General features: G+C 33.9%; 3 protein-coding genes across 3 annotated transcripts in view; all 3 read left to right on the top strand.

Annotated features, from left to right (window-relative positions):
* Window positions 1–3,330: 3,330 nt before the first annotated feature.
* Window positions 3,331–4,526, top strand: LOC119832851. The gene is made up of 3 exons (XM_038356642.1): window positions 3,331–3,424; window positions 3,595–3,807; window positions 4,052–4,526. The coding sequence occupies exons 1-3, from the start codon at window positions 3,413–3,415 to the stop codon at window positions 4,220–4,222; spliced, it is 396 nt and encodes a 131-aa protein (XP_038212570.1). The 5' UTR covers window positions 3,331–3,412; the 3' UTR covers window positions 4,223–4,526.
* A 2,163-nt stretch (window positions 4,527–6,689) lies between these two features.
* On the top strand, window positions 6,690–8,073 carry LOC119832971. Its single transcript, XM_038356810.1, has 2 exons — window positions 6,690–6,820; window positions 7,015–8,073. The coding sequence occupies exons 1-2, from the start codon at window positions 6,809–6,811 to the stop codon at window positions 7,522–7,524; spliced, it is 522 nt and encodes a 173-aa protein (XP_038212738.1). The 5' UTR covers window positions 6,690–6,808; the 3' UTR covers window positions 7,525–8,073.
* Window positions 8,074–9,259: 1,186 nt separating this feature from the next.
* Window positions 9,260–12,769, top strand: part of LOC119833016 (DNA repair protein XRCC1) — a 6,922-nt gene continuing 3,412 nt past the window's right edge. The window contains exons 1-6 of the mRNA XM_038356885.1: window positions 9,260–9,535; window positions 9,868–9,978; window positions 10,341–10,427; window positions 10,805–10,966; window positions 11,453–11,651; window positions 12,105–12,626. Of these exons, the coding sequence (XP_038212813.1) occupies window positions 9,485–9,535; window positions 9,868–9,978; window positions 10,341–10,427; window positions 10,805–10,966; window positions 11,453–11,651; window positions 12,105–12,626 (1,132 nt within the window). The 5' untranslated portion in view covers window positions 9,260–9,484. The remainder of the gene's footprint in view (window positions 9,536–9,867; window positions 9,979–10,340; window positions 10,428–10,804; window positions 10,967–11,452; window positions 11,652–12,104; window positions 12,627–12,769) is intronic.

Genomic DNA, 12,769 nt, shown 5'->3' with positions numbered 1-12,769 from the left:
TGATGTCTGCATTACGCCGAAGTCGTCAGTAGTATCTTTAATTATACAAAAACTGTTCGCAACTTATCATTTACAATAATTGATATTCGCTGCAACAGGCGGCGAGGTTCCTTTGATGCATTCCATAGAAACATCTTACGAGCAATTACAATATTTACACAAGAACATGCAAATTTTCGCGTCTCTTTGCACTTACATTTGACAAGTAACATTTCACACTAATTACATTACAAGCTCTTACGATTTGTGGCCGAATTGTTGAGAGACAAATTAATAAATTATTAATTATTAAAATTCGCAAATGCGACTTACAAAACATCCTGGCTCATTGAGAAATTGTAAATACTGTATATTACTATTAACAGAAAATAGAAACAAATAAGACAAAATTGATTATTATCTTTAACGATTAGATCGCGCGAAAACATGCGTTTATAATTTATATGAAGTTATTAGCAAATTATATTATATACATTTTTAATTATATTATATTATTAAAAATGTATAATATTTATAACAGTCGTACTGCCTAAGCTTGACCTTGTTTCTATCCATATTAATTCTGCAATTGCGTAATCTACGCATGAACATAAATGTACACATGTACGACTATGAATGTTTTTTATTTGGTATATTATTATTAGTTTGGTATATATTATAGTATTTGTGACATGTTGTAATAGACATTTTTTATGCACATCCATATGACCTCCCAAATCGTAATTACAGACCTGAGTAAAAGGTCTGATAATTAACTTTTAAATGCTATCATTGCAATGTAATAATATCGAACCCATCCAATACATACTTATGTATTCGTCATAGAACTGGAATGTATGTAACTAGATCGGCGAACTTCCTTTAAATACCATTTCAGTGCAATTGGAATAATATAAACGATATGTAGGTTGTACATATCCCAGCACTGTACGGATTCTCGCAACGGACTGGAATGTGTACCGGGTATTACTGTTGTTAATATGTAGATATATTGTTTTCTATACATTAAGACACTATTTCTGCTTAGCCAGTTTGAAGGCGGTTGAGTTTGTTAAAAATAATTAACATGCACTGTAAAAGGTCTTTAATATAGAAGTGAAACAGCGGTGTTGTTGTTAAGATGCGTAATCTTAATCCACTGAAATCGGACACGCTTCAGTTAGTGCACGATGCAATGCACCATCGCTGGCCTGGACTACTTTTTGATGTCTTTCTCAAGGTTACTTAGTATATGTGCTCATGCAATAAATCTGTTTGAATTTGATTTCGAACATTTTTCGACGACATCTGCGTCGTATTTCTGATTCGCGGTCAGCTACTGGTACACATTAAAATAACTAAAGTTGTTGAAGCAACAACATTTTGATATCATTTGAATAAGTCTTTGTTAAAACGTTACATAAGTTTGTCATATGCAATTTGATCTTCTAACATTCTTTAAAATACGAAACTGGTTGTGATGAAATATTTTTCATTCCCTTATATATGAAGTACCTTTCGTCAATCGTAGAACATATTGTACAGTTTGATACAACAAATTTTGGTCAAAATATAAAAAAGATACCTATTCAAGAGTCATAATATAATAAATTAAATATCATGGTGTGTTTGCATATTTACCATTTTAATTTTATTTTAACTAGTATTAGATTATCTGTGGTCTTAAGGCAGTCTTAAGGCTTTCAAAATATATATGCAGCCAAATTTTGAAACACGAGTCGATCCTTATTCTCATAATCTATGATAAACGTAACATATTGCAGCTTCAATAAAATAAGATATACAACGATTTGTTAATCTCTGATTTCGGCGTCGGCTTCGAACTATTTAGAGCTCAGCTTAGTTAAAGAATCGCTCTGCTGGAGCGATTAACGCTAGCACCTTTCCGCTCATATGCAATGTTTTCATCGATTTAATTGTTCTAATAAACATAATATCTCTGTAGTCGATGTTTATATAACATAGTTTCTATATTAAACTCATAATCCACGGAAGATGGCGAGCATTCTTCGAATATTTGACAAACGCTTGCGGCTGCGGAGCATGCGTGAGCGCAGGCACCGCGACCGCCGCTCCTACTTACACTAATACACATAACTATCGCTTTTTAAACTGAACCAATAAAGCGTAAATACATAAACAATTTGATCGTGTAATCTCGCTTTGTCACTTACTGTCTTGTTACCGGTGCTGGCTTTGTTATAAACTTTGTTTAAATTATAATAAAAACCTTCCTGATATTGTTGCATGCAAACTGCACAAGTCTTACCCGACTTTTGCTAGTTTCTATTTGAATTCTACTCAAAGTCGTTTATTCTAAGCGTATAATTGCTAACGAGCTCTTTAACTGTATCCACACTTTTAACGCAAATGTAGAAAAAATAATTATTAATTATATTTTATATGTATATGACAATCCGGTACATATAAGTACGTATTATAACTATTTAAAGAACTATCAATTCTATGGGGAAACACATAACACATCAAAGGACCACACGCTCTATTTGAGATTAGACTTGATTTGATTAAGCCTTAATAAAATGCGTAACGCGGAAATATGCTTGAACCCGTAAATGAAAAATCTTCTGGATAAATGTTCAAATCTCAACAATAATATAAAAAATAATAATATTTCCTATAATTTCTATTTCACTTGATCGTACAACTCTAACAGTTCAATCTAACAAAAATATTTTTTTTGGGTTTTTTATAACTGAAGGGAGAAGAATCTTATGAGGGAAAAACTTTAGAAATTTTGCGCTAAAAATAAACAAATTTGAAAAACTCACGGATATTAAAACATCAGGCAACAGAAAGTAGGCGCGCAGACAAAAGGCAGATGAAATGGTTCATTTTGTGATTTTCGCAATATACATTTTCCAATTGAAACAGTTTCTTATTAATCCCCGAAAATAAAGTTGAATTTAATTTAAGATTATAGAATCAATATTTCAAGGTATCTTCTTTCAGGGTTAAATAATGAAATCGTCTTAATATTATTAAATGAGACCTTCAAAACATTTCTAAATCCCAAATGATAAAATGTGTCAGAAATTTAAATCACATAAAGAATTGTTACACAGTTATAAAATCTATATCGACATTGAATAATGCAGCATCGTTTCCTTATTAATTTCCTCGATTTATATTTAATAATTTCATAATTTATTTGAATTGTACAATTTTCCTCACATCGTAAATATTATTCTAATATTTTTTGCAACTCAACCCCGCTGTATGAGGTTGGACATCGAATCAATTAATTATAATAAGAGCAGAGTTTGCGCAATCTCGCGCTCGGAAGATTGCGTACAGCACGCACTCGCGTATATAACGCTCTCGGTCCGACCGATGCTACACAGTTCACTTTATCCTTTCGATCTTCAAACAAACAACCAAAAAATCCAACATGAAATCTTTCGTAAGTTCATCTTGTATTTGATTTTAATGAAAGAAACAAAAAACAACGTTGATAATATCTAATAATCAAAGTTATTAATGGCGTCAAAAAGGCTCCCCTTAGCCTTTAAAGGTTTTTAGTTCCTCAACAACTTCTCCAGGGCATGATACTAATAACTCCTTCAAACCCAGGTGTGCGTCGTTCTCCTCGCGGCCGTGGCCCTCGCCGCCCCTGAAGGCAAGCGCGACAAGCGTGGCTTCCTGCACGGCGACTTGGACCTCCACTCCTCCTCCCTGCACTTCGGGCACGGCTACGATGTCCTGGATGTGCACAGCGCGCCCATCATCCACAGCGCTCCCGCTGCCAGGATCGTGTCTGTTAACAAGCTTGTCGAGGTTCCTAAGGTAAGCATTGCTCTACGCCTCACACATGTATTTGATGGCTTTCATATTGGATGGCTTTATACAAAAGTTTTGTTTACATTTTTAGAATGCATATCAATATAATATATCACAAAATATATGTACAATAATATAATGTTAAAAAAAGGATCGTGCATGAAATATTTACAAAAATCAAAAAGATGATCTAAAATTTTGCTCATATTGATATACAAATAAAATGTTATACAATCATTTAAATTTACAGGTCGTGGAAGTCCAGAAACTTGTGTCCGTCCCCAAGGTTGTGTCGGTCCCTAAAATCGTGAAGGTATCCAAGATCGTGGAGGAGCCCCACTACTCCTTCTCCTCTCCCCACTACGCCGTTGCCGCGCCCCACTACTCCCTCGGCTCTTCATACTCCTCCGGATGGTGGTGAACAGCTGAATAGTCAATTTATAGTCATTAATTTCTTAAAATTACTCTTGTGAAAAATCTATAGCTAAACTTTAGAGTCTGATCATTCAGTAAATGTTATGAATTTCATTGTTCATTCGAACCTTCTCTTTACAAATATCAAATCCTTCTATTCTTTTCTCATTCTCAGTGTCTGATCAGTCTCTAAAGCTTCACTCTCTGTGGAGAAGTCGTGGCGAGTGTATCACTCATCATCGATTATCTCCGAGGCTAACCACCACCAAACTTTATTACTTTTTTAAGAATATACTATGTTTTTTTTATAATATTGGTTTTATTGCTTAAACTTTTTGATAATAACCCCCCAATACCAACAAAATATACATCAAGACCTTGTCACGTTAAAATTTGAATTTCGTAAACCAAATAACAAATGACCAGAAACAGTTATTAAAGATAATTGCATCGTGAAGGCCAATGCTAGACGCCTCAATCACAAATTAATTAAATGTTACATTTCTCATCATACGAGTATAATACCAACTATTGCTAATCGTAGATTTTATTAATGCCATGATTGCGTGTGCGGATGATATGAGGTCACTTAATCACATTGAGATCAAGGACTGTACGATGGGATGGGGTTAGTACAAAACTACTACTAATTCGGCAAGTGACTTGTAACGCAATGTGATGTGAATCGAATTACTTACAAGGTAAATATATTCCAGTAACGAGTTCGAAGTAACGTGCAGTCTGCAGGGTTAGGTCTTACGTTACTCGTATAAAGTCGTGTGTCTATTGCTATCATGCAAGATGTTCGATGTTACAAGTCCTATATAGCATTAGTCGAAATCTAGTATAGTAATAATATATCCGTGGTAAAAACAATTATATGAACATTTGCAAATGGTGAATTTCCAGCGTAGTGTACGCTATTGCAATAAAGAAAACGCAAGCAGAAAGTCAGATAATAATACGTGTTAAAAAAATAGGTAATTCATTCGACATACAAATGTAATAAATAATCAAATATGTAAAATGGTTTTGCTCCTTAATTCTTACCATATTATTAATTCCATTAACCCATTTTAGTCGGACAGAAACTCCATATAACGTTCTATTTAATTGATTATAATAACAGCAATCGATCGAGTTCAGTAAAACTGTACGGTAAAGGTGAACAAAACAACCTGGCGATAATTTATGTAATGTGGTACAACTTCTATGCGACACGATGTGAAATTGATGTTTCTAAAATTCATATAAATATGTATAAGGAAAGTAAACCAACTTTGCGTATGAATATGAATTATTGAAATTGGCAACAGCTGATTAATTCACTACTAAAATATAATATGTTGTCGCCATTTTCACTGAATAAACATTTCCATTTCTATGTTAGATGACTGGAGTGCCAACAAAACCCCCAAAGGTCTAATCTATGTGTGTATATAAAATATAATTCACTTGTGTTTGTGAGAAAATTCATCTAAAATGCCTCAACTGAATCATATGTGTTAAGTATTAGGACGTTTTACATCCTCAACTGATTATGATATCCTGGCAGAACGACCTTTAACATATCAGTAAATAAATATTTAAAAAAAAATGTTTCAGAGTTAAAATTTATAAGCAATTCCTTAAAGATTATAATAGATTAATTAAACATAAATACCTAAAAGCAATTCACTAAAGGAATAGAATAAGAATAGAAGCATACTACTTAACCGAATTTTACAGATTTTGTAACATCTTATACCATACGTTTTTTTATAGCTAAGCAGGCAAACGAGCAGACGGTTCATCTGATGGAAAACGTCCGCCGCCCATAAGCACTCACGATGTTTTTCCAATCTTTAAGCATTTACTTGATAAGGAGCTCTTCAAACTTCTCCTGCTGCAAAAGAGCTATCGTCAATGTTGCGAATAGTTTTGTATAATTTAAGATTGTTATCTTTCTGATCATAGACAGAACATGTCAAACAAAATTTTAAGACAATTGAATTGTTGAACCACGTAATTTCTAGAAAACAATGTTACCCGCGGAAGGAAGTGCGTCACGCCCCGCATGAGCTAGCTTCGTGCGTAACCGACGGCCCGCGCACGCGCCGACGCGACCGTCCCCCTCACCGCTATCATTTAGCTTGCTTATTTATCCGGTTAAATCTTTGAATCATATAACATTGCTCTATGTAGAGATATTGTTTTTAATTCCAAATTTAAAAATCAATAAGATACATACTATATAGAAGTACCTCTAAGATGCGTATTACCTCATGCAGTCTCTTACTTCATATTTTTAAAAGTAACGGCTTCTTGCACGAAATACCTGCAACAAAAGTATGGATCCTTCTTAGAAATTTGCGTCCTAAGCCGCCATGATAGGCAACAAAACAATATTATTTATACCGTTAAGAACCCGATAACTGAAAGCGAAACACTCTTGTATAAGTTTTTTTCCTGAAATGTCGTATAGTGAATAATAGATGCAGGTAGTGCTGATGTGGGTCGCACGCGAGGCGCCGCCGCGGCCGCCGGCGCCGCGCCGCGCCGCTGCCCACTCGCTCTGCTGCCGCCGAAATAAGTGAACGTCTGGGTGTACACTATGGATTATATTGTGAGTTTTATTATTTTCTGCTGATATATAGTTAAAAAATATGTACCCAAAGAAGATAAATTACATTTTTTTTTTTAATTTGGAAGGCAGTCCCTTGCTGATTAGAACGCATTTCAATAATTTATTATTATCTCATGTAATTTAATATTTTAAATATATTTTATCAGCTTATTAATTCGATATTTTAATTTCAGAAAACAGTGTTACTGCTAACGCTCTGCGCGGGCGCTCACGCCGACGAACCCCTCAGTGCAGCGATGCAGCGGCGGAGAGACGCGCATCCCGTGTACGCCAGGCAATATGCGGAGGACTACGAGCCCTACGCGTATGCTGCCATCCCTCTTCACGCGCCGATGCCCATCGTGCACCTCCTGTCACCCTCGCCCATGAACAAGTACATCCCAAACCACAAGCATCGCACGCGGCCACCAGCCGACCGGGATCTGGAAGCGTACGGCTCCACGCAGACCGAGGAATATGAACAGTACGATTATAATAATCTTGCGTATAGCTCAAATAGCCACAAGTACTCCAACTCCTTGTCCAACGAGGAAGAATCTCAACCTGTGGTGATTTACGCCCGCCCGAACAAAAACGGAGGCTATACGTACCGCAAGCGACCCTCCTCTGTGACCCAGGCGCCGCGCCCCAAACGTGAGCCTATCGTCTTTAGAATACACAAATATAAGATAATCAAGGATTAGCCCAAGTGGAGGTTGACGCATACAAGATGGTGCTGCTACGACAAAATTTCAAAATGTGCAAAACCGTTACATTCAAAAGTGGTTCTTTATGACTTGAGTTTATTAATTTATAATGCGTTAATAGCTCTTCAGGTCTCAAGTCTTTCCTTTTGTTATACTCAGAAAAGATCAGAATACAGTGGGATATGAGAAAAATTAAAACAATGCTTTTTCAAATAAGGGTTTCGAGAAGTTGTGATCGATTTTGTATTTTAGGTAAATTACAAAAGTTGTAAATATTATTCTAAGCATATTGTTTAATTAATTAGGAAACAACTAGTATATTAATTTATTATTGTGTAAAAAATGATGTGCAGCTATTTTTATAAGTTACTTTAAGGTTATTACGATAAACCGGTGAAGAAACAATAAAAAATTGCCAATAATATTAAACATTATCGTAATTTCAGAAATATTTATCGTAAAACTATTGCATATAATATTGTGTAATTAGTCTCTGATCTAATTTCACTACTTTTAATTAAATAATTAATAAATTTTTTTAACTCACTATATGTTTTATTTTTTCTGTCCGTTATTAAAAGGGAAATCGTTTTTTAATAATATACATATTAAAAATCATTAATTATTTGCGATACTTTATAGGAGCATTTTCTTTATCGGCGTTATATTCTAGAGTAAAAAAGAGAAGTTGTCAATATCCCGTATATTTGGGTTCCATCTACACGAACCTATTGTGTCGTGTTCACTGTTCATTGTCATTTCGTAGAACTAGGTGTACCCATATATGTGTTGCTATTATAAGTAAGTAGACCGTACATAATATTCAAAAAGTTGTCAGTTGACCAGTGCTTTCATGTAGCATTTCTTCATATTTATATATTATTATTTTGGTATATATAACATATTGCTAAATAGTTACTAAAATAGTATATATACTACTATAGAAGATAATATACATCTTTGCAATATAACATTTGTTACGTAAATTGGGGCTAAATGGCGTCGCGTCATATATTATTTTGTTTTTCTTCTGGGAAAATAAAAGATCGATAAAATATTTCTTACATGATTAGAAAAATCGTTACTGAACGTTATGTATGTATGTATGTATTAATAATATATCCAATTAATATTTCAGTTAATATAGAATTATGATCAAAATTATTACGTGCATAGGAAATAAAGCAGCATACGAAAATTTTTATCTAATTATATATTAATATATAAACTTTTTATTTTTTTTTTTCATAATTCTCCCTTGCACCGTTTCTTCTACCTTATTTTTCTAATCATATAACATACAATATATAAACAAATAAACTTAATTCAGTACCCTATATTTAAAAAAATATTGTTTGATTGTTTGTATGCCTTTAATTGACGTCGCGACGAACGCGATTTTTCTGGGCGTAATTAGGAAGGTTACTTTCACGGAATATAAAACATAAGTTGTGTTATACATTTCGTGATTATTTTTTACCGCAGTAAAACATCAACATGTAGATTAATTAGAATTCATTTGAATCACTCTGAAATTTACAAATTCCGATAGATGACGCTATATTAAAAACATACTAATTTTTCACAATTGTTTCTGTTACTCATGAGTAATTAGTATTTAGAGGCATTCGTAAAACATGAGAATTTCGTAGGCGCTGCAAAAGTTCATCTTTGTTCGTCGTAGGACTGATTTCGTGGCGAATACTTTAATTTTCATTTCATTACTATATAATATGTATCGTCTATGATTATTAAGGACAAAAATTGACATTGACAGTTTGAACAATATTGAATATGTTATGATTTATAGAATATCTGTTTTTGAAATGGTTTGAAATAAACGTGATTAAAGAAAACCTATGCCTACAATGAATGCTCGTATTTCTTATAATATCTTTGTATAATTTATTCACAGTTTGATTTACATATAAGCTTTAAAATCATTTTTTAACTCAAAATGCCGCGAGTGAAAATGGATTATGTCGTTAGCTTTAGCAGTGAAGATCCCGTATGTTGATATATTTTTTAATTATTTTATGTTTTATGATAATGTAAAAATCCATAATATAAGTCACATTACAAAAAGAAACAATGCATTCTGCATTGTTTATTAAAATAATATAGGTTATATAAAAATTTTATTATAATGTATATTTAGTATACATTAAATTTATTGCTTGAATAAGGTAGGAAAATAGTATACAATTGTAGTGATTCATGTCCATTTATATGTAATATCAAATATTTAAATGGAACCATTTTACTCCTAATATAATGTAAACCATCCTTACTTTAATGTTTACATACATCAGTAAAGGATTTTTGTCATTAATAATTTAGAACAACCCAGCAAGCAACTTACTAGCATGGGAGATCAGCAAAAAGAAGTGGCTGTGCAGTAAATGGGAACCTTCTTGCTCTGTGGTGCTGCAGCTGGAAAAAGCTGTGCAGGTACTGTGCTATGATTAGTTTCTGATAGAAGATGCAGAATGTAGATGACTACCTCATAATTGTTGCTATTAATTGTCTTGAATGCTAATATGTTTAGTGAGAAGTTGACATCACAAAAACAAAAATTTACTCAAGAACACAAACATTAATTTGTTTACAGTTTTGGTATCATCAAAATACAGAAAAATAATTATTTACCACCAGTTTTAGATAGCAGATTTGACAAATTCTCTAGTAAAATTATATCAATGTTTGTTACATAAGATAACTATCAATAACTCATATTTGAATTAGATGATATCGTTACGAATTATATATTACAACATGCCTTGTGAAGTTCAAGTATCACAAACAAATTTCAGATCCAGTCCGTCCACATTGGTGCCTATCAAGCTTCCATTGTGGAGGTGCTGGTGGGCCTCTCCGAAAAGCCTAATGATCCTTTTGAGGTATCTATAATAGACATCTTCTATTTACATACTTTTAAAGCAAGTTTAAGAAATGCAATGATGCAACAGATTTAAAGTAAAATTGTATTTCTTTTTCTCATAATATTGATATGCAGATAAAAAAATTACGGACTAAATTATTATTATTAACAAATAGCTTTCCACCCACCTACATAGATCATCCTGGGAATTAGATTTTACAATGCTATAAAGAGTAGCTATTTCACTCCCTAGCCTCTGAACTATCTCCAGGCACAAAAATATCATAAAATTGTTCCATTGTCATGTTTAAGAAAAACGAAGAAGCAAACACATGACAGTAGTAGAGTAGGTACGGTGGGTGTGGTGGGTGTGGTGGGGTGGTACAAGTGAGGCAGGTGTTGGTCCCCAGCTGCGTGCTGGTGGCGCCGGGCGAGGCGCGGCGCGGCGCGGCGCAGCGCGTGCGCACGCTGGCCGCGCCCGACCTCGCCGCCGCGCGCACTTCGCGCTGGGACCGCCTGCGCGTCGTCTGCTCGCAGCCCTACAACAAGCATTGCCAGGTGCGTGGAGCCTTTCGATATGATCAATATTTTGTATTTCTTATGATAGAGTTTTGCTTTGTATTTAATTAATAAGTTAAGACTATACTTGACTGATTTTAAAGTATTTTTCTTGTATGCTCATACAAACTGCAAATTATTCTAAGATCTTTAACCATTGTAACTTAAGAATTATATAAAAGTAGAAGTAAAGAATATATTTTATCATTGACAAATAATAAGATTTTCATAGTTGACTCTGAAGTAGGAACTGTCAAGAGCAAGATGCATTTGTTAATTTAATATTAAAACCATTAAACAGCATTAACTTTACTTCACACAAATTATTTGGAAGTACCTCTATTAAGGAGACTTCAACTTATTTATACAATCAGCTTAGATGACCATACACATGCATACATATACTCAAACCTGCAGTCCCCTTAAGTTCTCTAAGCATTCTTATTATCATTTTATATTTTAATTGTTCGATTTATCCATTTTCAGTATGGCCTCTCATTCATCCACATATATTCACCTGAAGCAGATGGAAACACACCCTCAGCACCAGTAACAGAAAGTGCAATGGAGCAACCGGCAAAAGCGATTCCTAATAGAATGTTCACACTCGACGGCCTCTCGTCTGATGAGGACGAGTTCAAACCTGGGGAGCTATTTGCGAAGCATCAGGCAACAGAAAGTACTGGTGAGTTATAGAGACTACTGAACTGAACTTTAATAGAGCTAACGAGGTAGGCTTTGGAACGACGAGCCTATTACTTGAAGCAACTGTAACACCACTTGTCTTACAAGTACTTATGGGTGGGGGCAATCATTTAACATGAAAGCCCACCTGCTCCTTTACTTACTCTGTCTTTAAAAAAAGGTAGTGAGTATTTGCGTATATAAATTAAAGAAAGATCAAATAATACAGATGTTTTAACTTGCATAGGATTTGAAATCAATATAGGACACAAAGCTGATTAACTTTTTAGCAGTTAGCATGCTACGAAAAGAGTTTGATTCCAAGTCGAAAAAAATAACACGCTAAGTTACTTGAACAAATTTGAATATCATTTAAAATCTAAATACAATAAAATTACAAAATGCAATGAATAACAATTTACCATAATACATATATTATATCTATCTTTTCCAGATGCTCAAATAAGACAAGCGTCATTTAACGCTCTAAAAAACATAACCGACTCTGCCACGAAATTGACCAAAACACCAATATCAAAGACAAGTGACGCTCGACATAAAAATAGCGCTAAAAAATGTGACAGTGACCAAACAAACAGACAAAGAGACAGTCTGCTTTATACAGACGATGATAATCAACCTCACGGCAGAATTGACAGAATAGTGCAAAAACGTAGAGACGAAAAGAGTAAAGAGGAGACTACAAATAGACAGAAAACAATTGAGACTAAAAGAAAAATAACCAATGAGCGAATGAGGGATTTATCGAACGAAATTGACAAAGAATTAAATGAAAGTATGAGAAAAGATGTTGATGGTGCGAGTAGTTCAAAGAAAAGAAAACGTGATTCGACCGACGAAAGCAAAGAAAAAGATTTGATTGTTAATAAAAAGAATGACATGAACAAGGTGAAGAGCGACAAGAGTGATGACAGAGACGAAGCGCGCAAACGCAACAAAGTGGACGATAATAATGGTATGTTTATCATAATTTAGGATTAAAATTTTGTGTAAATTTATAAACACAATTTTTTTTAATTTAAGACTTCAGCGGATTTAAACGAGATTTATTCATGTGTCAGTTAAATACCTCCCCCTTGAAAGAACAATGATATAATA

This window comes from Zerene cesonia, chromosome 16 (genome assembly GCF_012273895.1).
Source record: "Zerene cesonia ecotype Mississippi chromosome 16, Zerene_cesonia_1.1, whole genome shotgun sequence".
NCBI lineage: Eukaryota > Metazoa > Arthropoda > Insecta > Lepidoptera > Pieridae > Zerene > Zerene cesonia.
The sequence above is the reverse complement of the archived record's forward strand: the minus strand, read 5'-3'. Positions and strand labels throughout refer to the sequence as shown.

What these genes read in the sequence shown, in the direction of transcription:
- LOC119832851 (XM_038356642.1), top strand. An exon ending in AGCTTGTCGAGGTTCCTAAG is followed by an intron (nt 3,808 to 4,051) that starts GTAAGCATTGCT and finishes TTAAATTTACAG; the next exon opens with GTCGTGGAAGTCCAGAAACT.